This window comes from Phodopus roborovskii, unplaced genomic scaffold, assembly GCF_943737965.1.
Source record: "Phodopus roborovskii unplaced genomic scaffold, PHOROB, whole genome shotgun sequence".
Taxonomy (NCBI): domain Eukaryota; kingdom Metazoa; phylum Chordata; class Mammalia; order Rodentia; family Cricetidae; genus Phodopus; species Phodopus roborovskii.
Window position 1 is genome coordinate 20,856,009 of NW_026126525.1, and position 25,650 is coordinate 20,881,658.

The 25,650-nt window shown below is 33.9% G+C and overlaps 1 protein-coding gene across 29 annotated transcripts in view; it reads right to left on the reverse strand.

The window, feature by feature from the left end:
• Positions 1 to 25,650, reverse strand: part of Adgrl3 (adhesion G protein-coupled receptor L3) — a 734,924-nt gene that overhangs the window by 18,220 nt on the left and 691,054 nt on the right. For 8 of the 29 annotated variants that reach the window (XM_051198478.1, XM_051198481.1, XM_051198476.1 and 5 more), the window contains 3 exons: positions 17,626 to 17,754; positions 12,991 to 13,008; positions 8,746 to 11,113 (listed from right to left, as the gene is read on the reverse strand). The exons of 1 other annotated variant lie outside the window; for it this stretch is intronic. In XM_051198478.1, the coding sequence (XP_051054435.1) occupies positions 10,314 to 11,113; positions 12,991 to 13,008; positions 17,626 to 17,754 (947 nt within the window). In that variant the 3' untranslated portion in view covers positions 8,746 to 10,313. Of the gene's footprint in view, positions 1 to 8,745; positions 11,114 to 12,956; positions 13,009 to 17,625; positions 17,755 to 25,650 lie in introns of those variants that run through there. 20 more of the 29 variants (XM_051198495.1, XM_051198493.1, XM_051198494.1 and 17 more) reach the window with 5 other exon arrangements.

Genomic DNA, 25,650 nt, shown 5'->3' on the forward strand with positions numbered 1-25,650 from the left:
CAAACCGAGAATAATGGGATAAAGAAGGGTGGAGTCAGAGAAGTTGCCAGCAGATGCAGAGGGAACAGGAAATGGACATACCATGTTAATACAGATACTACAACATGTGGCAGAGTGTAAATAAGGAATATGGGTTAACTTAAAATGTAAGAGCTAGTTAGTAATAAGCCTGAGCTATTGCCCAAGCATTTATAATTACTATAAGACTCTGAGTGATTATTTGGGTCTGGACAGTCAGGACAGGAAACTTCCATTTACACTTTTCATTAAACATTTTTGTCTGCGAATAAAGCCTGGATGGGATAAGAATTAGAGAAAAATTGGTAATGTTTACTGTATTACATTATGTTATTCATACAAAGTCTTTTCATAATACTTATTTTAGCAATATAATATTGTAATGAATCATAATACATGTTTTTATAATCTTTATTTTTTTTAAAGTTCAAATTATTTAACTTTCTGGGCATTTTTTGATTTTTTACTTTTTTCTCTGCCTACCTGAGTGATTATTCTTCACTTTACAGGTAAGTAAAAGTTCTACAAGTCTCTCTGGTTGCACGTCAGGTGATTCTCTTACTTATGTTCAAACTAGTTTGTTAATATGTATTAATTATATTTGGTGTATCTTAGATAACCATAAATAGGAATGCTTTTTAGCCAAGAATTTTTTCATAAAGGTACATTGTATTTTATATACAAATAATATTACAATATATTATGTGTTATGTATGTGTGTAAACAGGCAACTATACATGTGGTTTCCTCACCTCAGTATATGTTGGAATCTTTCTATGATGCTATACTGCATTTAAAAATCTACAGGTGCATAAATCCTTAATATAAAATGGTGAAATCTTTGGTTGTGATTTTAACATCCTTCAGTAAACTTAAATCAATTTCTAGTTTATTCATAGTATCTAACACATAAATATTATATACATCATTATACTATTGTTTAGGGAAAAAGTCTCTACACGTTTAGGGCACACACATTATTTTTCAAACGCTTTCCATCTGGTGTTGGTTTGACCCACAAGATACAAAGCCTGCAGCTGGTGACCAACTCTGTGCCATTACATAAATACACACACATATGTGTTGTGCATATATCTATATCATGCATGCACATGAATATATACACATTTATTTGTATATAGTCTTCAACTTTCCTATGTCATTTTTTACCTTAATTAGCACAGTGTCAAAGTAAGAATGTTTATCCCTGGTACTACTAAGTGACATATCATGTATTCATTTCCAACTACATTTAAAATTGACCTTTAGGTAAAATTGAGGAATGTCTAGAAATGTCTGTCATAAATTTCCAAGTTTTGAGGGAAATCTGTAGCATACAGAAGACAAAAACAAAAACAAAAAACAAATTAAAAACACAAAAAAAAAAAACCCAAAACACATGACAAAACAAAACAAAACAAAAAGAGTCTTGGTACTAGCTGAGTAGCCCCAGAGCACATGCTTACAATTTAGAACCTCAGACCTACTCATGAATTAGACCATGTCAAAACATCCATTTTGGTAAGATTGACACACTGTATTTATGCACATTATAAAGAAGTAACACTTGAATGGAGAATATATTGCATTTTTGTCTTTAGTATTTGCAACAAAATTGAACATTTGATATTAGAAATTAAGAAGCTATATTCAAAGGAAAGTTATGGTTAGAAAGTTTCATCTCAGTTTTTCTATTTCCACTTAGAAACTGGAAGCCAACATTTGGGAGACACTTTTATAGCATTGTTTCTCACAGGTTAGAAAGCCAGTTACTATTAGAGGAGTCACACCCCAGTATTTCACTGATATACAATACGTAGATATGAACATGTTCAGCTCCAGATGAGTTCACAGTGAATCTTTCAATTATCTATGTAACATTCTTTAGTGATTTTGAGGATGTCTTGGTCAAATAACCTTAGGAAGCAGCATGATATGTAGGCACCATAATATTTAATCTTATATTAAAGAAAATCTGTTTAGTTTCACATCTTCCAGATAATTTTAAACAACGAACCATTGTTTACCATTATATAAATCTAAATGGTCTATTATTGCGCTGAGAAATAAGAGTGTGTAAGATTATTCAGTAAAGACAGAATCATGAGAAACTGTGCATATGAACACTAAGAAATATGCTACATGATCTGATGATATCATATGCCTGCCGTATGTATCATATTGAAGCTTTGATTTGCTTTTGAATCATATTGTTATTAATATAACCTTTAGGGCTAATAGACTCAATAGACACAAATGTTCTACTTAGAATTAACTCAGAAAACATTTAATTTTCTAGATGAGTTTTGTCTACAAATTCATATAACACATAAAAATTACTTTTCAATATTTAAAGATGGGAGACCCTGTTCTTAGAAAATGTGTTCAAAAGCATAGAATTGACAAGTGACAAAATCAAAGGTCAAGATAGGCTTGTTTACAGGATGTCTTAGTGGATAGAAAGATGTAAAGAAACCTTGCTGGCCCATTGCTCTTGCTTGTGTCCCTCAGTATAGATTGTGTTCAACAGCCTTCCATGTATGTACTTTACTGCCCAGTGAAATAAGTTTTGCAAAATCCGTGAGATCCATATTTATGCAATATTTCATTTAAATATCTGGACCACTTTTATTAAAATAAAAAGGGTGTGCATATGATCATTTATATGATGTAGTATACTAATTTAAAAATAATCAAAATCTCTAATGCTATGGAATAATTAAATAATACCTATCATGTAATCCAAAATATTTACTAATTCATAATGTACTTTTACTTCAAAGAACAACATGTAATAGCATAGAGCTTGGAAAGTCTACTTTGGTCCAGGGTTCCATGGCTGGCTCTCATAATTATGTTTGAATGAAGGAAATTATTATGACAAAGAAAAAGCAAGTCCTCTTACTTTATGTCCAGTATGTGAGGAGAGGTTGGCAGGTTTTAAGCATGAGAGGTACTGGAAATACATTATTAGTTATTATCCTATAGCTTGAAGCACTACCTCAACACCAAATCTCTGAAAGTCCCCATATGACAACAGTAACTACATCACTGATTTGTTTACTGACATTTTATTGAGTTTCAAAGCTCATGATTTTACATGTGATTGTACAAAGCATTAATAAAAAGATAAAAAGATTGTACAAGAGTATGGTGGGGATCCAATAGCTTAAATTTTATTGTTGTGCATGGTCAGAATAATGTCATATGTAAATATAGGAAATTTCTATGAGACAAAAGTTGCAATAGCTGTATCTTTGCTTCTGTGAGGACAATAGCTCTATAAGTTATTAGTCTTGGAATTAAACTATTTTTAAGATACATGTATCAAGAATTAAATTTAAATCTTGTCAAGAAATACAATTTTCTCAATTACCTGTCCTGTTCCAATTTGTTCAGGGGAGAACAAACTCATTGTACTGCTTTTGACTTTTTAGTTTACAGGAAATATTAGATGTTATAATATTTACATTGGTGTTAGAATATACAAATGAGACTTATCTACAAAACACACACACACACACACACACACACATAAACACACACATGCAAACATCCTCCTTTCTACAGCTCTTAAGACAAAGCAACTTTTTTTATTCTGTATGGTAAAGAAAATCTTTACTCTCCACTGGGATATGAAAACCAACATTCAATGATTTTCCTTGTCTTTCATGATTCAAAATGTCAATCCAATCATCTGCCATTGGGAAGAGGTGAAATTCAAGACATTGAAAACAATACTATAGAATGATAATCTGCTTTTAGCATAAGAGGCCACAATGTCCTAACCACTGTATTCCAGCTCTGAAACTCCCTCACTACTCCCAAGTGTCATTGATACACTAATTTTGTAGACATCTTTTGAAGTCAGTCAATAAAGTTGTCAGGATCATGTTGCCTGTTTCAACCATCAGGGGGAAAAAAGCAATTTCCAAACTTTATAAAGTTTTTATGTCTGTTTTTTAAAGGTATTTTCTGTTTAATGTAGCATGAATTTTTGCAGTGTTGAGCCAGTAACACAAATCTAACTCCTTCAACTTAAGTAGACTCTGTGCAACCTCCTCTTTAGATCAACAATAGTAGCGATTCCAATGTAAAACCATTGGGTCTAAGGAACAATGTCTAACTAAGATCTTTAGATCCCTAATTAACTCCCTCTTTCTTCATGATTTTCGCTTTACCCTTTTAGAGTGAAAGAAGCAAGAGGAAGCTATTCTAATTCTTTGTATTACCAGGTATTTTAACCAACACATGCACAAACCTGCAGAATTGTGTGAACTGACTAAAATAACTGAAGATAGGACATGAGAGTAAGACTTTCAGCAAGATAGTAATTTGTCAAGTCAATTTTGTAATAATAATATTGATTGGCTATTACTTTGTTCAATGTACATATGTCTAATATTAAATCAGTGTTTACTAGAGAGACCTGGAATGAAGTTTTAAATGTCACAAAGCTACCAGAAGCATTATGTGTGCTTGTGCACAATAGTCAGCAGAACAAAGTGAGGCAAAAATACTTATACTTTAGAAACATTTACTACGTATTGAAATTTCTTTGCAACAAGATCTCACCACATGAGAAATATTTTTAAAGCACTAAAAGCATGTTGTACTTTCTGTTGTATTAGAATGATGAAAATACTGGGAATTAAATGTTTTTTCTTAACACATCAGTAATATTAGGTGCTTTTTATCATTGTAACTGACTTTACCCCTCCCCACTGGAAACTTTTCTCTTGAATTCTATCATAGGTCTTGTGTAATTGATAATGCCAACATGGTTTTGATTTCTTCATGGTTCATACTTTGCTTTTAAAAACTAGCTTATAGGAAGAGGCTGGTATCTGTGTGCATTTCCTCTGCATGTTCATATGAATCAGTTTCCAGCTTACCTTTACTGTGCTCTACAGGAGCGAGGAAAGTTATCAGATGAGAAAAAGGACAGCTGACATACTGTTAAGACAGGTAATGGATAAAAACTATATTTGGAACTAAGCCCTTTTAATAATAAAAGTGCTCACAGCAAACTGATGCTTTTTTGTTTTTGAAAAAAGACCTAATTACTTTAAAAAATTAGAATATACAAAATTATAGTAACTACCTGGCTAATTAGGGGGTAAAAACCCACAAAGTTAATAATTGTAAAAAAAGTTACTTCCTATGAAAACTTAGAAAAATAATTAGATTGTGCAAACGCATGTACAGGTGAATGTTAAAATACTGCTTTCCTTTTTAAAGCAAACATGATATCCTCAAGATAAATGATTGCTGTGTACATGTGCCTCCTATGGCTTTACCAGGACACAAATAACTATCCCAACTATCGACACTTTTGAATACAAATGAAAGTATAGGTGTCTAAAAACATTTTTCAGATTGTTTAAGATAGACAAGTTTCTGATTACAAAGCAAACTTTATTCCTTTGAGTCTACTTTATGAACTCCAAGTAAATTCTTATATAGAATTCATTTATACAAAACTTACTCTAATGCTTATTTCTCCATATGTTTGCATCCTTTCTGTGTCTTCAACTTCCTAAAATTTGATGTGAAGAAATCTAAATTTTAATTAGCAATGCACAGTAATTGTTTAAGTAACAAGTTTTGGCATTTGTTTTAAACAAAACACATTTGTTTAAAACTGGATTAGAGTTTTCGGTTATTATTGACTCTTTAAATATAAAGTGATGTTTACTTATAGTTAAAATGGTTTTTGTGTGTTTGTGCATTTTATTGATGTTTTTCTCCAAATACTGAAAATAATAGGATGTTGATGGATACTAATGAACAACTTCAAAAATTACATATTTTCATTAATATGGAATGGGTACAATTCAATTCAGAGTTGATTATTGGACTAGGCTATTTTGTTTCTTCTTCCTAAAAAAAAAAAAACTGCAGTCAGTCACTGATAAAAGATTTTAATATTACCTTTAAAGTCAGGAGATATAGCACACTAAGTTAACACTAAAGATTAAAAATTTAATTTTTGAAATTATACTGGTGATCTTAAAACAGTACATACCATAAACAATGTTTTAATTTAGAGTCACCATGGACTCCTTTTTAATTGAAAAGTATGAGTAATTTAATCACCTGCTTTTGTTTAATATAATTCCCTATTTGTTTTTATTTTAATATAATTGTTCTCATGACAATTCTTTTTTACTCATTAAGACTATTCTAGCATAAGACTTGGGCATTTTTTTCTTATGTATTCAAGTTTACTATACAAAAACACAGACGGATGTCCACAAATTAAGTGAATTCCAACCAATTTTCTTCTCTGAATGTCTATTTACTTATAAATGTTATCAATTAGCAATATTGGCTATGCAACAAGCCATCAATATAAGAATCAACTAAACCTGAGTTCCATTAGCTAGTGCCCTGACAAAGTATCACGTTACTTGAGATCTCAACAAGGAAAAAACTTGAAGTGTAAAATATTACAAAAATATTATTTACTAGTAAGCAATAATTGGTTTGTTTCAATTTCACAGCTTTCTCTTTCCATTGGCTAAATAGTATGTTATGTATGTACACTGAGTCTGATAGAAACTTACTTCATGGAAAATATGCAAATAAGCATATCACAAAGCAATAGGGTATTGAAAACCTAGAGTCAATGGAAGTTTCTAGAATGAGGGAAAATTAATAGTATTAATAAATCAGTGATTCTACATAAAATGGGTTGGAGGAAGTGTAAGGTTCAGGACTTAATCTAGCTGGTATAAGCTAAATGAATATACATATTTCTACTAAAATGATGAACAGTCAAGTTCTTTATCCACGTTTTCTTTTGTTTAATCAGAGACACACAGGGAAGGGAGACTTCTTCCCTCTGAAAACTTGGGGTCTTAATTATTTCTGAAGCACACCAGTTATGATGTATGAAGGCCCCACAGTGGCTCTTTTACCTTGATGCAAGAGCAAAGTGAATCGATAATAGGCAAAAGCCTTCTATGTGGGTTTATGTATCCAAGTGATCTTTCTCCAAATTGTTTCCTATAGAAATGGGAAGCTACCTATTTCAAATTTCCTATAATGAAACACAAAGGATCATATTGGAAGGTGTCAGTATCAGAGTACCGAGCAAGCTAAATTGAAGTCACTTTCCCATTGTTCCATGAAACCTGCTTTTTTTCTGATGTTGTTTACATTTGAAGTTTTCAAATCATGCACAAGTACTTGTAGTCCACAGACAATATGCTTATTTCCAAGGCTGTCTTAGATATGACCACAAAGGGATATATATATGGGTGGATTAAGCTACTTTGGGAAGTTAATATTTAATATTGCCATGACACAGGGGAAACCAATTATTTCAATGCTAGTGTTTCTCCTCCAAATTAAAATGTCCATGGACTTAAAGAAAATATTCACATCAGCTGACTAAAATGGAATGATCCGTGGATTCTTTTGAAGTGGCTTTCACATTAATGTATGCTCTGGCTCAACATGCTTTTCTACAGTCACAGAATTTAAAGTCCGTATGGATAACTGGTTATTCCCACTCTCAGCTCTTCTCATTTTGATCTGTCATTTTTTAATGGCTAGTATGTAGATATTCCTAATGTACAACAAAGGCTATATTGTAGAAAATATAACTTGGCAAGTTCATTTGAGCTTTATTCTAACTGGGACTCCTTGCTTAGAAACTGATGGTAGCGCCAGGCGGTGGTGGCTCATGCATTTATTCCCAGCACTCGGGAGGCAGAGGCAGGCAGATGGATCTCTGTGAATTCAAGTCCAGCCTAGTGTACAGAGCAAGTTCCAGGACAGCCAGGACTGCTACACAGAGAAACCTTGTCTCAAAAATAAAAAACAAACAAACAAACAAAAAAAACAGAAAGACAGAAAGAGAGAGAGGGAGAGAGAGAGAGAGAGAGAGAAAGAGAGAGAGAGAGAGAGAGAGAGAGAGAGAGGAGAGTAGAGAGAAACTGCTGGCAGCAGAAGTATAAGGTTTACAAGTTCTTTTTAAAAAAATTGTTTTGCTCTTATTTCCCGCCATAAGCTGAAAAAAAAAACCAAAAAAACAACAAACAAACAAACAAACAAAAAACAGTGTAAAACCTGTCTGACATATGAGGCATGAAGGTACAGAGGATGCAATGGGGGTAGGGTGGGGTGTCAGAGGGCTACAAAAGAAGTCAGAGGGATGGAAGAGAATTAACACAAGGAACTTGGTCTGAGATTGCCATTACAAAAACAAAAAGCAAACAAACAAAAAAACTAATACTGTGTGTGTCCATTTTAAAAATCTTATTTTCTTCTACAATGAATACACACTTTTCTATTACTACTGCATCTCTTAACGGAGTAAATTTAAATTTCCAAATTACTCTATCAAAATGGAGCTTACAGAAAGGGGGGAAAGATGAATCACTCAGATGTGTTATTTAAACAATGAAATAAATGTGTCTTTAGACACAAGCCCAGTGACTATAGATGGTTTATAAGTAAGCACACAGTCATCTTTGTCAACCTACTCGAGTGTGAGTCCCTCATATTGCTTTAGCCCACTCCATTTCCATGGTTGACTTTGTCTTCAAAACCTTTAACATGTTGTGTTTGGATATTCAACTCAGATTGATTCCTTTTTTGTGGCTTACATGGGTCACGAAGGATAAGGAAAGTTTATATTCTGAAAAGGGAGGAAAGGAAAGGCAAGAAAAATGAAAGGAATGCTTGATAATATAGTACATACATCCAAACAATCTCTTCTAAATCTCAATCAGTTGTTTATTGGTTGGCAAACAAGTTTCACTTTTACAACAAATATTAGTAATGAGGTCATCCAACTTGAGACCATACAAAATGGATCATAAATTTAAAAAAAAAATTGTATGTGCTGCTAATTTACCATTTGTATTCCTACATTACTTAAAATCCTGTCAAATAAATAAATGTTCCTGTTAACAGAAGACTTTCAAAAAATCATTGCAAAATAATTTGACCTTTCAACTCTCACTTCGAGGGAGTGAATGTCCTGTAACAGTTGGTAGCGCAGGTGCCCTCATGGGGTCTGACTGCGCACTTAGCACTGGAACGCCTATGGAATACAGCTTTTCACATGCAGAAGCCCCTCTAGCTCTATAGACACGTCTTAGCTTCTAGAATCATAGCTACTGCCTTGGTGATGAACTGCTTGCCAAATACGCTTTGCATTACAACAGATGTGCCCTGGAAACATAAAATTTGTCCTGCTTTAATTTGCAAAAAGGTGTTGGAAATATTCGGGCTGGATAAAGATATATATAGTGAGGGAAGGACGTCTAATTTTATTTATTTTATTTTATTTTTTGTAAAAAATAATTTGTTTGCATTACTAGAAAATGATTCTTATAAAGTGATAGCTTCATTTCTTTATTATTATTATTATTATTATTTTTCCAGGTGAAGTTTTAAAGGAAAAAAGAAGGTGAGGGGAGAAGGGACAAAAGAAGAGGAAAAAAAAAATGAAAGAAAACAAGAAAGGAAGGAAACTTTGCTCTTTTACTGGTATACAAACTTGCAAGACTAGCACAAAAGAAAGTTTCTTCTTTGCCACTACATTAACAGGACTCAAATTCTGGAGGAACAGAAAGCAGACTATATGCGCAATGCTAGTATCTGTACATTACATAGAAATTGTTCAATTTTTTTCTGCCATTAGTTTTATCATCAGTTAATACAGCAAATCATAAAATATGCATTTAGCATATAATTCTAGATTCCCCTCCGTCAGATTATTAATTTTGTTGTTTTGTTTTTGTTTTGCACAGCTATTCCTGCTGTGAACTCGAGTTGTGAGTGACCATGAACCGCTAGGTGACATAGTTCTCTGTTTCTACGGCTGGGCAGCAGCACTCCAATCTAGATGCAGCATTGTTACTAATTTCAAACAATTGTTCTGGCCTTTTTTAAAAGAACAAAATGAAACGAAACGAAACAACAGGTCCTTGTGATTATAGTAACAGAGCATCAGAGATGTTAAAACAAACACAACATAACTCAACAAGGCCACAAATGAGCGCCATTTTCTTCATATCTCGTTCATTAACATAATGAAGTCTCCATCTGAGGGGATAGGACAGGAAAAAACTGGACACAGGAGCATCTCAGCAGTTAGCTTTCTCCCCTGGGCCGACCTAAAAATTCAAGTTAAAAAAAAAAAAAATTGTCAGAGAGTCTCTCTTTTGAGAACAGCATCAGATGTCGGAGTACACAGGATGACCACTGCTCGTAAGGACTCAGAATGGTCCACTGGGTGTTTGCAGTCCTGTTGGTTGCAATCTCCGTGTCATCTTCTATAGACTAGTGACCAAGTGCGCGGGTCCTTTGGAAGTCCCCTCCGGAGAGGCCCCGTCTTTGTTGGGAGGAACTATGAATCCGTCGCTGCTGCCACGCCCCAGCTGGTAGTAGGCGTGCAGCGGGTGCACGTGGTTTCTGGAGCCCAGGTTTGGCATGCTTTTGTAGTAAACATCTTCGGGGTCACCACCCTTGGCCGCTGCGGCTTCGGTCTGGGTGCTGGCTGTCACGCTGTCTGCAGCGGGCACGCCGGCCAGGGCCGGCATGCTGGTGTACAGAGAGTCCCTGTGTGGTGACTGCAGGTCTTCTGTGTGCTCGTCAGTTAGCAGAGGGAAGAAGCTTTCACTGTGGTCCTGGGGCAATCGCCTCCTGCTGTAATGGTGTGGCTGGTGGTTCTCCGTGGAGTAAACCCTCGGGGGTAGCAAGGGAGCATCCGATTCCTCATGAATGAGTTCCAGACCCAGACTCTCCTCATGATTAAAGGACGCTGCATCGTCGAGGACTATGGCATCATCTTCACTCCCACTGCCTAAGTTGTTGACCAGTTTGTTCATCATATTCCTATTCTGTTCACTGGAGCGCTCGTGATTGTTCAGGTACGAAGGGATATAGTTGGAAGTGAGTTCCTTTAGGATCTTTTTCTCTAGGGCAGTCTCGTTGTGGTTATAGCCACGGTCTATAATTTGCACACAGTTGCTCAGGTATTCACCGCCAGCAATGCTGTAACTGTTGCCATGGTTACCATTCAGTGGTAGAGTATCCATGACACTTGTATCCCTGGCATTGTTCAGAAGCCCCTCTGAAAAAGATTACAAGACACTATGACATTTATATCCAATGAGCCATCAAACACACACACATACACACACAAACACAAAAGTAGTAACAGTCATGGAATCTAAAATATGTATAAAAATGCTAGCATCTTAAATATAAAATGGAAAGAAACAAAAAGCACTATTAAATCTATATATGTCAGCATGTATATATGTATATATATATATATATGTATATAGTCAAAAAAACAAACAGAAATGCTTTAAGTACAAAAGAACTATTCTAAATAAATTTTTAAGAAAATTATTATTCACTTCTAATTTCACACAAACAGAATCAGATACATGAAGTGTATTTAGCTGTAATGTAAATTAAAATAAGATTTTATGCAATCATTGATTGCTTTCAATTTATACACATCAAAGTCAGTTAAAATGTCTGACTTTACACATCTCAGAAATAGCTATAGCATAAAGCATGTGTGGCACTTTGCCTATGTAATTCAAAAGCAAGAGAAGCAGCTTTTAGTAATTTGGTATATAATTTAGGAAGATTAAAATAATTGTTGCATACAAAATCACAACAGGATTATATTAAATTTGCAAGTCATGAAATAATGTCCAGTCAAATAAGTGGAACATCGAAATAATTTATATGTACTTTCAAAAGTGTTTGAATTTTTTTTTGTACTTTTCAACTGTAACAACTTTAGTTATTACTATATATTAACCCATAAGTTATTATTTAGGGTCACTGAAAAGTACTACAGAAGAAGTACAGGGTTTATTCCTAAAAGCACAATATTATTATTAAAATTACCATCATAATTACTGATGACTTGGGATGTATTAAAATTTAGTTTTAAAGAAGATAAACATTTTATTCTGGTAAGGAACAGCTTCAGGGAAATAAATTAAACCACAAACATTTCAAGGTTTTTTTCATTCCCTTGAATAAGCAGAAGTTTAAGATTCTATAATAGTTTCATAAATCACTTTAGGCACATTGACAAAGAAAAACACACCTACACATTTAACCAGTACTGATAAATCAGGAAGGGTATGTCCAAAAAAATTTATTTGAAGAATTCTCTTAAACCTCTCAATACACTTCTAAATTGTGAAAATACAGCACTCATTCTATATCTGTGATGTAATTGTATTTATGAAAACTCAGTTCAATGACAGTTGAAACGACATGTCACATATACGCCAATTTTATATGGACTTTCTCATACTTTACATTCAAGTAAAACAGATTTCAAAATAATAGCAATTCAAAAAATCCATTAATCAGCAGTCACCACAGACATAGGTTGAAGCGATTTATTTTCATGTTGTAAAATATCTGGTACACAAATTCACAATGTTAGGAAAAGAAGTAAATGTTTTCTAAAGGTGCTGCATATGACAGGTGACTGCTGTTGCAGAGACTGGCATGGTAATGGTTAATGGCTATGATTATGTTGCTGATGCATTGAAACACTTTTTTTTTAAATTTTGTTGTCAATGCATTTGGTATTGGAATTAAAACAGCCATAGAAAATAATGTGGGCATGTTGCAATGGGACACATTTTAAATGATGGAATGCATTAATTAAAATTAAAAGTTTATGGGTTACTTTGCAAAAAAATGCTTAATTTAAAAACAATTTAACTCACACAAACACTACATGAGACTTAACAATTATGTTGATTATATGACAGGATAAAAAGAATCAGACAACAAAAGCGTCTAATCTCTATTAGCAGATATTTATAGAAGTCGATTTATAGGCTCTTTAGTTTTGAAATTGTGAGATGAACTGTTTTTAATAACTACATCATCTATATGTGATGCAATAAAAGTGAACTGAAAAAAATTACATTTGATATGCAATGTTTAGCTTTACTCCCATACTTGTCTCTCTGTAGGGCTCTAAACGACAGCATGAAGAAAAGGAAAGAAAAAACAACGAGTAAGCTTACAGCGACAATAGGAGAAACGTGAGTCAAAGCAAATTGATGATATGCAGAAAAAAGAGTCACAGGAAATCATTCCCCCTGCCCCCATATTCATGAGTCTGTGTTACATGGTTTATCATCATTCAAATACTGAGATGTTAGCCAGGAACTGAGAGTCCTCCAGTTTAATACACACCAATGCAGTGATGCTTTAATAAGTGTTTCTATAGCTCGCAAATTTCATAAACATTTGTATTACATTTATAATCATCACAGGGACCAGAGAATGAAAAGAGGGTAAACTATGACTTTTCTTTCTCTCTCTCCCTCTCTCCCTTCCTTCCTTCCTTCCTTCCTTCCTTCCTTCCTTCCTTCCTTCCTTCCTTCCTTCCTTCCTTTCTCTTTTGGTTTCTCTGTGTAGCTCTGGCTGTCCCAGAACTCACTCTGTAGATCAAGCTGACCTCAAACTCAGAGGTCCATTTGCCTCTGCCTCCTGAGTGCTGGGATTCAAGGTGTGCACCACCACAGCCTGAATAAGCTATGATTATTTCAATCACTGCATTTCAATATTATATGCTTGAGATATTAGAAAGTACCTGCTGTAGGAACATCATATATTTTTAAAGAAGTTATTGGTGAAATTAAAAATGAAACACAGAAAGAAAATCTAAGTTGGTTTTCATAACTGTGTTCTATCACTGTGTTTCTTCTCTTTGCCTGTACAAGGGTTACTTTCCTCCGTTGTACCTGGACAGATGCTGTGTTGTTTAAAACTAGAGGATCAACGCTGCCATTTCTGGAGCTCACATTAAGCAGATTTTTAACTACAGGAGAAATATCAAATCCAATTAATATTTTACCGCCTGGTATGTGGGAAGAAAAACTTGCATCCTCAATTGGAAGTTTTGTTGTTTGTTTTGTTTTTGATTGTAGCATCATCATACTCAACAAAAATATTTTATGAGTAGATGACTTAAAAGACAATCCCAGAAATTTTATTCTAAGGAAAAGCTATCTGTAATCAGAGCAGAGAAATAATTACTCTTGCTGTTTTGTTTACATGAAAGTTAAAATATCTAAAAATAAAATCAAGGCAACTACTGGTCCGTGTCACTTCAGAAGTCTCCAGCTTGTAATTCAACCAGTTCTATTTTTTGACACTAATATTTTTGTTAGTGTATGCTAGCTACAAAAAATATGAGTTCATATATTCACAGTTTGGTCATATTTACTAGCTAAAGGAGGAAGTATTTATACTTTAACTATTTGTTTTCTTCTTAAAATAAGATATGTCACATTTTATGAGGCAGACAAAATTCCATCTAAAATGTTGAATTAGCTTTAGAAGGAGAGTTCAGAACAAACACTTCAGGTGTTTATCAGCACATATCCAAATGCTTCCAGGCTCACTGTGGCTCATTAATTGTGCCTGGGCCTGATCTGATGCCATGCTGCTAATTCAAAAGAGCGAGAATCAGAAAGGTGGTCCTAGGCTTCTGATGCCTCTGCTAAAATCCCTTGTTCTCCTCTGCCACAGATTTGCGTGCCATAAGGTAATATTAGTTCATATTCTATACAACTTCTCATTCCAACCAAATATGATGTACTCGTCACTGCATTCTGTTCGCCTTAAAATTTTTGGATTTGAGTTCACTTGCCTTGAAAAGTACATTTATTTTAGTAAAATCATACAATGTTGTTTTGACAGGCTTTTCAATGAGACTTCTCTTCATAAAAATTTAATTTCTCATACTGACAAGAAATAATGCTCCAGAATTACTATACATAAGATTTAAAATATTTCCATAGACAGTCTCTAAATTCAGTATAATGAATGCATATTCTTCATTTTTATTGCTCACTCTATTTCAGCAACACTACAAATTTTAAGTAAAGGCGTTGCAACCAAGAATGAATACTTTCAATCTGGTGTCCCAGTGCATGAAAAGCATTGGCACAACTGAGTCAGAGTAGCCACAGAACAAAATCAAGTGATAATCCAATATGAACTACTTTCAGTACATACCAAACCACCTATCTTTCATGTAAGATTTCACCTTGCCAGTAATAATATAAGTTCATTCATCTGAAAGCATAAGATTAGTAGCAGTATGACAATCGCCAAGATTTATTTTTGATGAGTTTTTAAAAACTTACTTAAGCACTCCTGCAGTTCTTTAACATATTAAAAAGAACTATAAAATAAATAGCTACATAATTTCAACTTTGACTCTGAAAACAAAATTACCTAAGCTTTTTTAAAAAGGATACCTAGTAGAATTTTTTAAATTTACTGAAATAAGAGACAAATTCATCCGCATGATGTCTTTGTGTATTTAATAATAATTTTATATGACAGTGTCTAGTTATGGATTACATAAAAATAGCACTGTGTGCATAAGGTATTGTTTTAAATTTCACACTGTAAATATTTTGCTTCTATATATTCCTATGCATTTTGTCTAGATTACCCCAGGATAGTTTTAAGCTTTATTGTTGAGATTACTTTTAAAGTTTTACAACCAGAACTCTCTTATTTAATCAGCTTTACATGTGTTCCATGTTTTAAAAACTCCTTGATTTTTGGATGAAGAAATAGTAGATTGGGAAAAACATTTAAGTTAATAATTGTTAGTTTTTCCTTCTACAAGCAATTATGAATTATATATAAAAATCAAAAAGCAAAACAAATGTAATATTAATTTAGATTTAACACAATTACCAACATCTTGTGTAAGTGGAATGCTGCTGAGTACAATTAGAAAATATGATGCAAACAGACACATTACATCATTTAAAATGTGCTGCTTTCACAACATGTTTTAAGTTGTTTATAATGACATTTCTACTTGCCACTTCACCTATGGAAAATGGAGATGGGCAAAGTAAAATGCTTTTACTACTAGACTGTTCTGACAAACCACACAGGGCTTACTGTGCTGAGCACAGTTCATGGAGCACCACCGTGGCATAGGAACCCGGACAATAGGCAGTATAGGAAGGGTGACCATGAGAAGGGCCCAGATTGTTCTGTTTGACTAGGGAACTGGAAGGACAAAGGAAAGCACATTGGATGCTTTTAATATTCAAAGGATCTCCTAAAGAAAACAGAGAACCGGACTCTTCTTGACAGTATAGTCAGGGCAAAATGGACACACATGAAAAGCAAACCAAGCACATCAGTGATGAATATATGGGCTCCTGGGCTGAGGAGGCCATTGTTATAGGAATAACTAACTGAACCTTACAGACACAAGCAAATGAGGAGCTCATGCTCTCTGCCCCTCCTTTTCATTCTCAAAGTCTGTGGTTCTTATACTTGAAGTTTTTTAAAAAGCTGATGGAACTGAAGGTTCACACAGTTATTTACTAGCAAACACCTTAAAGTCACCCTTTAATGGATAACTAATACTTTGAAAAGAGTTTTCAGATAATTCTTTGCATCTGTGAAGGAGGCACTTGGGCAAAGGCAGTAGGTGTCAGGTGATAGTGGCACACCACAGAGATCACTCGTTTTTTGAATGGGGCACAGGTTTATACAGTTACACCTCGAACTCTTCACCGCAGATTAAATGAAAACGCAGGCAAACAAAAAAACCTCCCAGCGTTCTGAGTGTAACAGAAATCAACTGCTAATCCATCACAATACATTGAAAGAAATCAAAGACATCTGTATCTTGGAGGATTGTTCTGGGGGAACATCATCCTTTTAAATAAGTGGATCACTAGGTGGGATTTTTATTTTGTGCAAATAAATTTGTTATCTTTTTACATGAACAGAAATAGGATACTTAAAAATGCTTTGTGCCCCTAGTAAATTCTTATGTTTGAAAAACAAAAACAAAAATAACACAACAAAAAAATAACAGAAAAATAAGCTTATACTCTAAGATTTTTGAAAGCATGTATGCATATTATTTTTTGAGAGATGGTTTTTGCATAATTTTCAAGCAAGTCAGTGTACAGAGAAACCTTAACAGTAGGCATGGTACAAAAAGGACTTCTGTGGCTTGCCTGGAACAACTCCCATAGCCATGTGCAAGCTGAGGGAGAAAGCCAACTGCTGCTCTCTCCTCCATGGCTTAGGTCAATGCACTCTCCCCTGGAGTTAATCTATTGCTTTCATCAATACTAATGCCTGTATCCAGAGTGAGTTTCATGAGACAGCAAAGAGAGATTTATTCCCTCAATCCTATAACGTTAAGACTACTGAATCAAGTCCTCCTTTATTTTACTTACCTTAGACATATATTCTTGTTACTCAAAATAAGGACACAGGTATTTAACATAGAAATAAATGAATAACAGGGAAGAAATGACAAACCACAATACATTTCATAACAGCACAGGAAAACAAACACATACCGATGAATCAGGCATTTGCGTATCAGGAGGCATCTACCTCTCACAATGGAAACCTTAGGAAAATGCAAAATAAAAAGCACCAAGAGGTACAGAATGTAAAAGGAGTCTGTGTGACTGCTTCCAAAACAAAGAAAAGTCAGGAGAAAAGAAAATAGAATGATGTGCCCATAAAAGCTACATAAAGTGGGACTCTCACTTGAAAAACTTAAGATAAACTTCAGCACACCTTGTGCGTTGTACATGCTGATAGAAGGGTTGTTACAGACCGCCGGTTCCCCAAGCAATGTATTATAGGGATTGTTAGTACCATGCGGACGAAGCAGAGCATTGCTTATAAGATGATTAGCCATGGCTCCTGGAGCAGCCCCATAGAAAGACAGAGAAAAAAAAAAAAAAAAAAAAAGGTCAATCAGGCAAATGTGCTTGATAAAAAGAAAAGAAACATTCAGAATGACAACAGTTGACATAGCCCTGATTACAGGCAGGCAGATACATAGACTAAAAAAATATGTCACTGGCACACACATTTCAACAATGCACATATTTGAGTAAATGGGAAAGATTTACAGTGTTGATTAAGCCACATTTAGGGTACTATCTTTCCCAAGGTGTATGCAAGAATATGTTCCCATGCTTGCAAAAACTGAAAACAAAATTAAAAAATAATAACTCAAATCTTGCCATCCACACAAACAAAACACAAAGCTACAGCCAGAAAAGGAAAGGGTTAAAATGCAGAAAGAAAGCTAAAATTAAACAAATACATTCCCTCATTCATAGAAATCACTGAGGTTTCCTATTTGCATGAAAGTTAAAAATAAATAAATAAAATGCAAAAAGTATGACTGAACACTCATTTGGAGAGCAGGTGTTTACACAACAGAAGAATCTTAAAATTCTATGAGAAATGCTTAAATTGAAATAAAATAAAATGTGGTTACTTATTAGTACACCACAAGAAGCATACTAATCTGGTGATCTAACAAATATGATGAAAATCACATGGTTATTAATTTTAAATAAAGTATCAACCTCGTGGTATTAATGAATACACACACACACACACACAGAGTCACACATATATATTTTCCATTTTCCAACTAGTTGTTCAAACTTAGCATACTAAAATAACAAAGTTTAAATGTTTGTGTACAGATAATCTTAGTGTCTAGCATATTAGCACTACTATGAGGCAACCTGTGGCCTACAAAACCAATGATCCAAAATGGTAAAGATAAAATATACTTGGACCATCTATGAAAATGATATGTTTGACTGTAATTTATGTGAGATGTAGGGGTCATTGTGATTGAGGAAACACAAACACAAAACATATCATGAAGTGGTTGAGTACATAGGTATGTGTGAGAATGAACATGTAAGCTATATTAATATTAACTATTTAAATATAAGAATTAACATACAAGCTGTAGACTGGGAGAATGCATATAATACAAGATAATTAAACTTGCGAATGAACATAATACAAACCATAGACTGGGAGACTATAATTTTTTAATAACTCTATGAGTATTTGTCATTCTAGTAATCTAAACCACAGAAAAGCCTTTCAGAAGTCAACATTAGGAAGAAAAAATTATCAATATTAAAACAAAACAAAATCCAGTTGGAAACAGATAGATAACTGTAAATAGACATTGTTAAGATGAGAAGTTCTGAAACACCGTGGTCCAAAGCACCTCTCTCAGTTTCTCCTTCAAGATGCACTCGCATCTCCATCCCTCCATATTAACTTATGATCTGCTCACAGGTCTCCCTGAGCTTGGGAAGAAAATTAAGCTTCACAGGATTGAAACAGTATTTGAATATCTGGTGAGAAGATTCAAACTTCACACTAGGCGAAGAAATGGCCAGAGAAGACTCATGCACACTACTGGTTTTCAATGAACACTATATAGATTGAAGTGACAAAATGAAGTAAAATGGTTTAATAAAAAAAAAAAAAAAAAGAAAAGAAAAGAAAGGAAAAGATGCACAACTGCTAAGTAAGTTCACAAAGAACTGTGACTATCCATAGGGAATCACTTAAATCCTAACACTGTATGTGTAAAATGAAAACAGCCTCAAAAGAGAATGTAGGGCAAGGAAGCAGAGAAACCTGATTGATCACATGACATGGGTAGCAATGTAAAATAACAGTTACTCCCGACAACAGTTTGGTGGTTTCTCATTAAGTGAAGAAATCACTATATCATCTGGCAACTGCATTCTTGGACACTGATTTGGATGTAATTGAAATTCATGGTATAATTTGTAAAGGAAAATTCACAGTAGCTCTATTTCTAATAGTTCCAAACAGGAAAGAGCCTGAATTTCTTTCAACTGATGGATCAGCAGTCAAATAGTCTCCCAAATATCTTGCTATGGAAGACTACTAAGCAACAACAACAATAATAATAATAAACAATCATGGTATACTTTAAAAACTAGTCAAATCTCTAAATATTTACTAGGAGAGAAAAGCCACATCCCAAATGCACTATGCAATTCCACTTATATAGAGTGTATACACACACACACACACACACACACACACACACACACAAATCACGTAAAAGAGTAGATGAGTGGTTGCTGAGGATCAGAATTAGAAAGAGAAGATAAATGACTGTGGTCCCAAGGACATATTCTGCTGTCATAAAAAATATGAAACTATGTTTCATATTCCAGTATTGTGATACTGGAAGAATGATTCCATTTTAGGATGAAACTGCACTCAACAAACACACAAACACAATTAATTACAAATAACGGTGATGAAATCATCAAGTTTGGTTGAGCACTGCTGATCAATATCCTGGTTGTGATACGTGGTTTCACAAGATACTGGCATACATGATTGCTCCACATTGTTTTATACAATTACATACATTTCTATAATTACCTCCTCATGAAAGTAAGCTTGATTGAGTTAGCAACACAAAACTTTTTCCACACGTAGGAAGTGTTTTAAAAGCAATAAGAGTAAGAGGACATAGCAATAGTAGTGTTAATACTTTTTAATCATAAATCTTTGTCTCGTAAGATACTGGTAACCTAAAAAATATGTTAGCCACAAAAGTGAGTAAGTGAAAAATTAATTTAGAGGACCATGTAGTCCATTAATGCCCTAAAGTTGAAAATATCAGATCTTTCAGTAAATAAGTCATTTTGTCTTTTGTACATGCCATGTAGTTTTTGCATAGCACTCAATAAATTTTTTTACTATTAAGTACTCACAATTTACTGGCTGAAGATATTCTATGTATTCATTTAAATCCTCCCTCATCATGCAATAAGTCAGCCAGAATGTTAGTTTTCAATAAAGAACTATACATACAGGACATTAATTCTTTAAAAGTAAAAACAATTTGTTATCATGTCTTTAAGACAAAAATGGAAGGTTCTAAAGATAAAACATGTATATTTTAGTTTTTTTGTATGTTTATGATTGTTTGACATGGGATTTACTCTATAAAGTATGTTTATAGCAAATTGTATGTTGTATGTAAATAATGTCTATGATAGCATATATTTTAATCCATCAATTTCAAGCAAAGAAGAAAGTTGATTTTTAAATCAAATAATTATCATTTTATAATTACTCTAAGTACTAAAATAAAAAAGAAAGGTGTAACTTAAAATGAATGTCAAAACCTTAAAAATAGAAAAATACTCAAAATATTTATATCCCTTTAAATATGAAAAAAGATAAGGATTAATTCCTGCATATCTATACTTTCCTCACACATTATTTATTCCTGTAGCTTTATACTTTACTCACATATTATCTATCAGGAGTTAATTGGAAAATAAACTAGGGAGGGTAATGTTCACACAATATATTTATTATCTTTATATATATTAAGAGGTAAGATGAGGGCTTGGAGGTGGTTCAGTTGTTAGAGTACTAACCATAAAAACAGAAGGATGTGACTTTGAACCTCAACCACCCAAGTGAGAGGCCTAGTGGTATAGAGAGTAGGTAATCTTAGCACTAGGAAAGAGGAGCAGAAGGTTTTTCTCTGCAGCTTACGGCTCTGTCTTCCTAAATCGTAAGCTCTGGGATCAATGAAAAACCCAGTCTAAAAACCAGTCATGAAATCCTATACATACAAATAATATTAAATAGACTCAGCAGATTTTAGTTATACATACATTTAAGGATATATATGAATACTCATGTGTGCACACTTGTGTACACTCACATACTAACAAAGAAATAGAAGCCAAGAATTTGAGAGCTACCAAAGCAGTTTATATAGGAGAGGTGGGACAGAGAAAAGCAAAAGGAAAAATGATGTAAGTGTATTTTAATGGCGAATTTTTAAAAATCAAAAATAAATTCTGTAAAAATAGTTAATAAATGAGTAGAATATGTTCTGTACATATCCATCCCTTCACTCATAATGATGGAAAATAATAGAGGAAGATATCTGATAAACACTTGCTCTGACCTGCCTTCACACTCACACATACACACACACATGCATACATAGCACATACATATGTGCATACATAGCAAAATGAATATAAAATGTTAAATATTCCTTTATCCTATAGCAAAAATATTTCTGTATTAATATAAAAAGAATCTGTGCAAAAAATAACAAATGAGTTTGAGAGAGTTCTGTACAAATAAGAATCTGATGGTTCAATGTTTCAATTTTTTGGATTATTGTTCATCTTATAAGAAATATTGGAATACAAGGGAAAAAAAGATAAATATTGGAAAAGAAAGAACTTCTGAATGAATTCTTGTAAAGCTATTAACTTTTTTTTTTTTAACAGATAATCTCTCTGTTTGTGCCTTTCCCAGAATAACATTCCATTTCAGTTCTGTGGGTAGTTTATTTGATTTTATTTTTTTAAAATTCTGGCGTGTGCTTTCAAAGCACTTCAGACAGTGTAGCTACAGATATAGGAAGACAAGCTGAGTTCTAAAGTTGATTTTCATCGCATTTTATTTGATTTCTTTTATATCTATTTTTATTCAAGTTCTGCTAAGGGGGAAAGGCTGGACACACTTCCTGAAATGCTTTCAGGTATTAAGATAAGTATTACTGCATAAAACAAAATTCAGTCTCAGCTACCTGACTTTTGATACGACTTTCTCAGACTTTGGAGATATCAGAATGAGCCACTGGTCACAAGCAACAAAGAATGGCACACAACCATCATAGGAGATTCATCTACTCTTTACACTACACTCATGAATACACATGAAAATAACTAAAAACTTCTGTATTGAAGTCTTTACTCTGGGTACAAGGAGCCTTTTTCTAGATGAAATGAACAGAATTACAATCTACAATTCAGTTTTCTTTCTTCTTACTGCCCTTGGCCCCCAAAGCTCTTACAGCATGTGAGACCTTTAGTTATACACAACTTGAGTATTACTTCAAGTGAGGGCTTCAGCGGTAAGAACAAGAGTGGGTAATGGCACATGATAACAGACTATTTCACAAATAGCGTAAAGACAGAAATTACTCTAGGAATATGTTGCTATAGAAGAGGTGGAAACTATGCTAGTAATCATATCATCCCTCTTCTATGGATCCATCCGATGTTTAAAAAAAAAATTACCTCTTCAAAGCTGTTTGGTGTTTGGAGCCCCTTTACTGGGTCCTATTTATTAATCAGCATCCCTTAAAGGGACCCGACTACCACATTCCTGTAGTCTGCACCACTCACATGGGGGTAGGCAATTATACTTTTGAGTGGTGACCTTGACTGTGCAAAGAGAAACATGAAAACTAAATTCAGCTTGTCACCCATCTTTGAACCGTTTAGCTGCACAGAACTTGTTGTCTTCCATCTTTTGAGTGCAAAGTTACTTCTTTCTTTTCTCCAGTGTACCATCTCTGGTACAGTCTGTTCTGTTTGCTTCTGGCTCTTTCCCCAACTGATGGAGGTCACTTTGAATTCTGAAACTGTGCTCCAGGAATCTGTCTACCTTGTCTCTTCCTCTTTCCTGGAACTGACTTCTGATTTGTAAACTTCCCTTCTGGCAGCTGTGAAATCACTGACGACATCCAAGAAGTTCAATGTTTACAGACCATCTGTCACTGTTTTTTTTTTTTTTTTTTTTTTTTTTTTTTTTTTAGCTGAAAAGTTAAGCTTACCAGTTAGTTTGGAGACACAAATAAGTTGGTCTTCGTGGGAATGGGAGATGGCTAACTGTGTGAAAAAGTGTTTAAGTGGAACTTCATTTTTTACACAGTAATGTAAATTCCTGGGAAACTAGATGCTGAAGTAGTTCTAAACACTACATCTGAAGTGTGGCAAGTTCAATAAAATAGACAACAGCAATACCCTATGCTTAACTAAATGAAAAAGTTAATGTCTAAGAGTAATGAAATCATTTTGATAGTTTCTTTAAAGAGTGATTTATTTTTATTTTATGTTTGAGTGTTTGTTTGTAAATATGAACAGCACATGCTCACATGCATATCATATGCATATTTGGTCCTGCAAAAGCCAGAAGAAGTCATTAGACTTCCTTGACCTGGAGTTATAGGTAGTTGTGAGCCACCATGTGGATGCCAGAACTGAAACCTGGGTTCTCTGCAAGATCAGCAAGTGATCTTAATCACCGAAACATCTCTCTAGAACAAATTTGTAATAATTTTTAAAATGTGCTCATTGGCAAATTTCTGATGATATTTTCTTGTTTGCTTCTAATAGGACACTGGATACACTCACTACTGAAGTTATTCTGGCAGAAATAAACAATTAATGATTTATTCGTACTGATAAAATATTCCTCAAATGCTAATTTTGATAGTAACAGTATTGTCCCCAAAGAAAACCAAAGTAGCTGCCATAAATTCAAAGGGGAAAAAGCTGAAACTAGACTAAAAATGAAGAAGGTATCTAAAACTGTCTGTGTGTTAATCTGAATTCCACTCACTACCTTCTCATACTTGTACACTTGCAGCAGAAGTAATATTTAGCTGTCCAGCAGGATATGAAAAGGGTTTAAGGTTGAAGTTAAGCATATGCATAGTAATCAAGAAAGAGCTCCTCTCTCGGCCTGTTATTTCTGATGCAAGACAGATGCACAACAATAGGATTTTCATGTTGTATGTTGAACAACCTAGAGATGCTGCTCTTAACAGTTATTTAAACAATCAGTATCTAAAACCTTGGAAAACAGATAGTCATTTTAAAAAGGTACCTTGTTTCTTTCTTTAAGAATACCTGAAGATTGCGACTCATAACAATGACTTTTGAACAAGCAAACTTCAAATGGTAGAATAGTAAGCCTTGTCATTTCAATAGGCAGTTTCCCCACAAAACATAATACCTCTTCCCTTTTGGCAGTGAAGTACATGTTCTTGGACACCTGGATGACAGTATAAACTGGGCTGTGCAATGTGATGATTATAACTGAAACTGGAAATCTAAGACAGATCAGTATGCTTTCAAACTGTGAAGCAGAAGACAGATTTGAGACAAGATGAAAGCCCAGATCACACTGGAATGTCTATTTTATCATTCAGAGAAATATTTCAAACAGCATTGCTTCTTGACAGCAAGCTAACAAAAGTATATCGATAAGCTCTTAAAATAACTTGATTGCTATTCTCTGCTGCGCGTCACACTTCCTAGTTTCATGTGCTTTTATTTTTATTTGATCACCAAATTTGGATGGCCAAAAATTTTGTGGCTTAAAGTTTAATGATTCAATAAAATAGGAGAATACAACTCCTCCTCAGGAATCATAAAACAATAAACCTGAGGGTTCAACCTCTTATTTTTTTACAGAGGGATGGTGAAAATTCTCTTTATCTTAATCAGTTTTACCATCATAATTCTTTTCTGTAACTCATCCACCATTCTGGTCTTTGTGATTCTATCTTGTTTGAACATACAGTTTTGGGATTCAAGATCATACATGACATTGGTAATCTCACTTGTAAATAATTCAATCAGTAATAACCAAGCATTTTTAGGATCCCTTCTAACCAAAAAAGTTCTCAACAGATTTTTAGTTTTATCCTTCTATGAGTTCACTAATTTTATCTTGCACACTTTTCAATTGTTTTATATTAAGCTATATAAAATAGTTACATAAAAATGTAAGACAGATTTTTTTACAAAGAGCTTTTGAAAACCACAGAGAAACAATTCAAACATATTGTCTACCTTAAATAGTTTGTTTCCTCCCATTACTTTTCTTTATAACAAAGTAGTAACTGTACCCTTTTCTCCTGGCCTACAAGTATACAATGTGATCATTAATCAT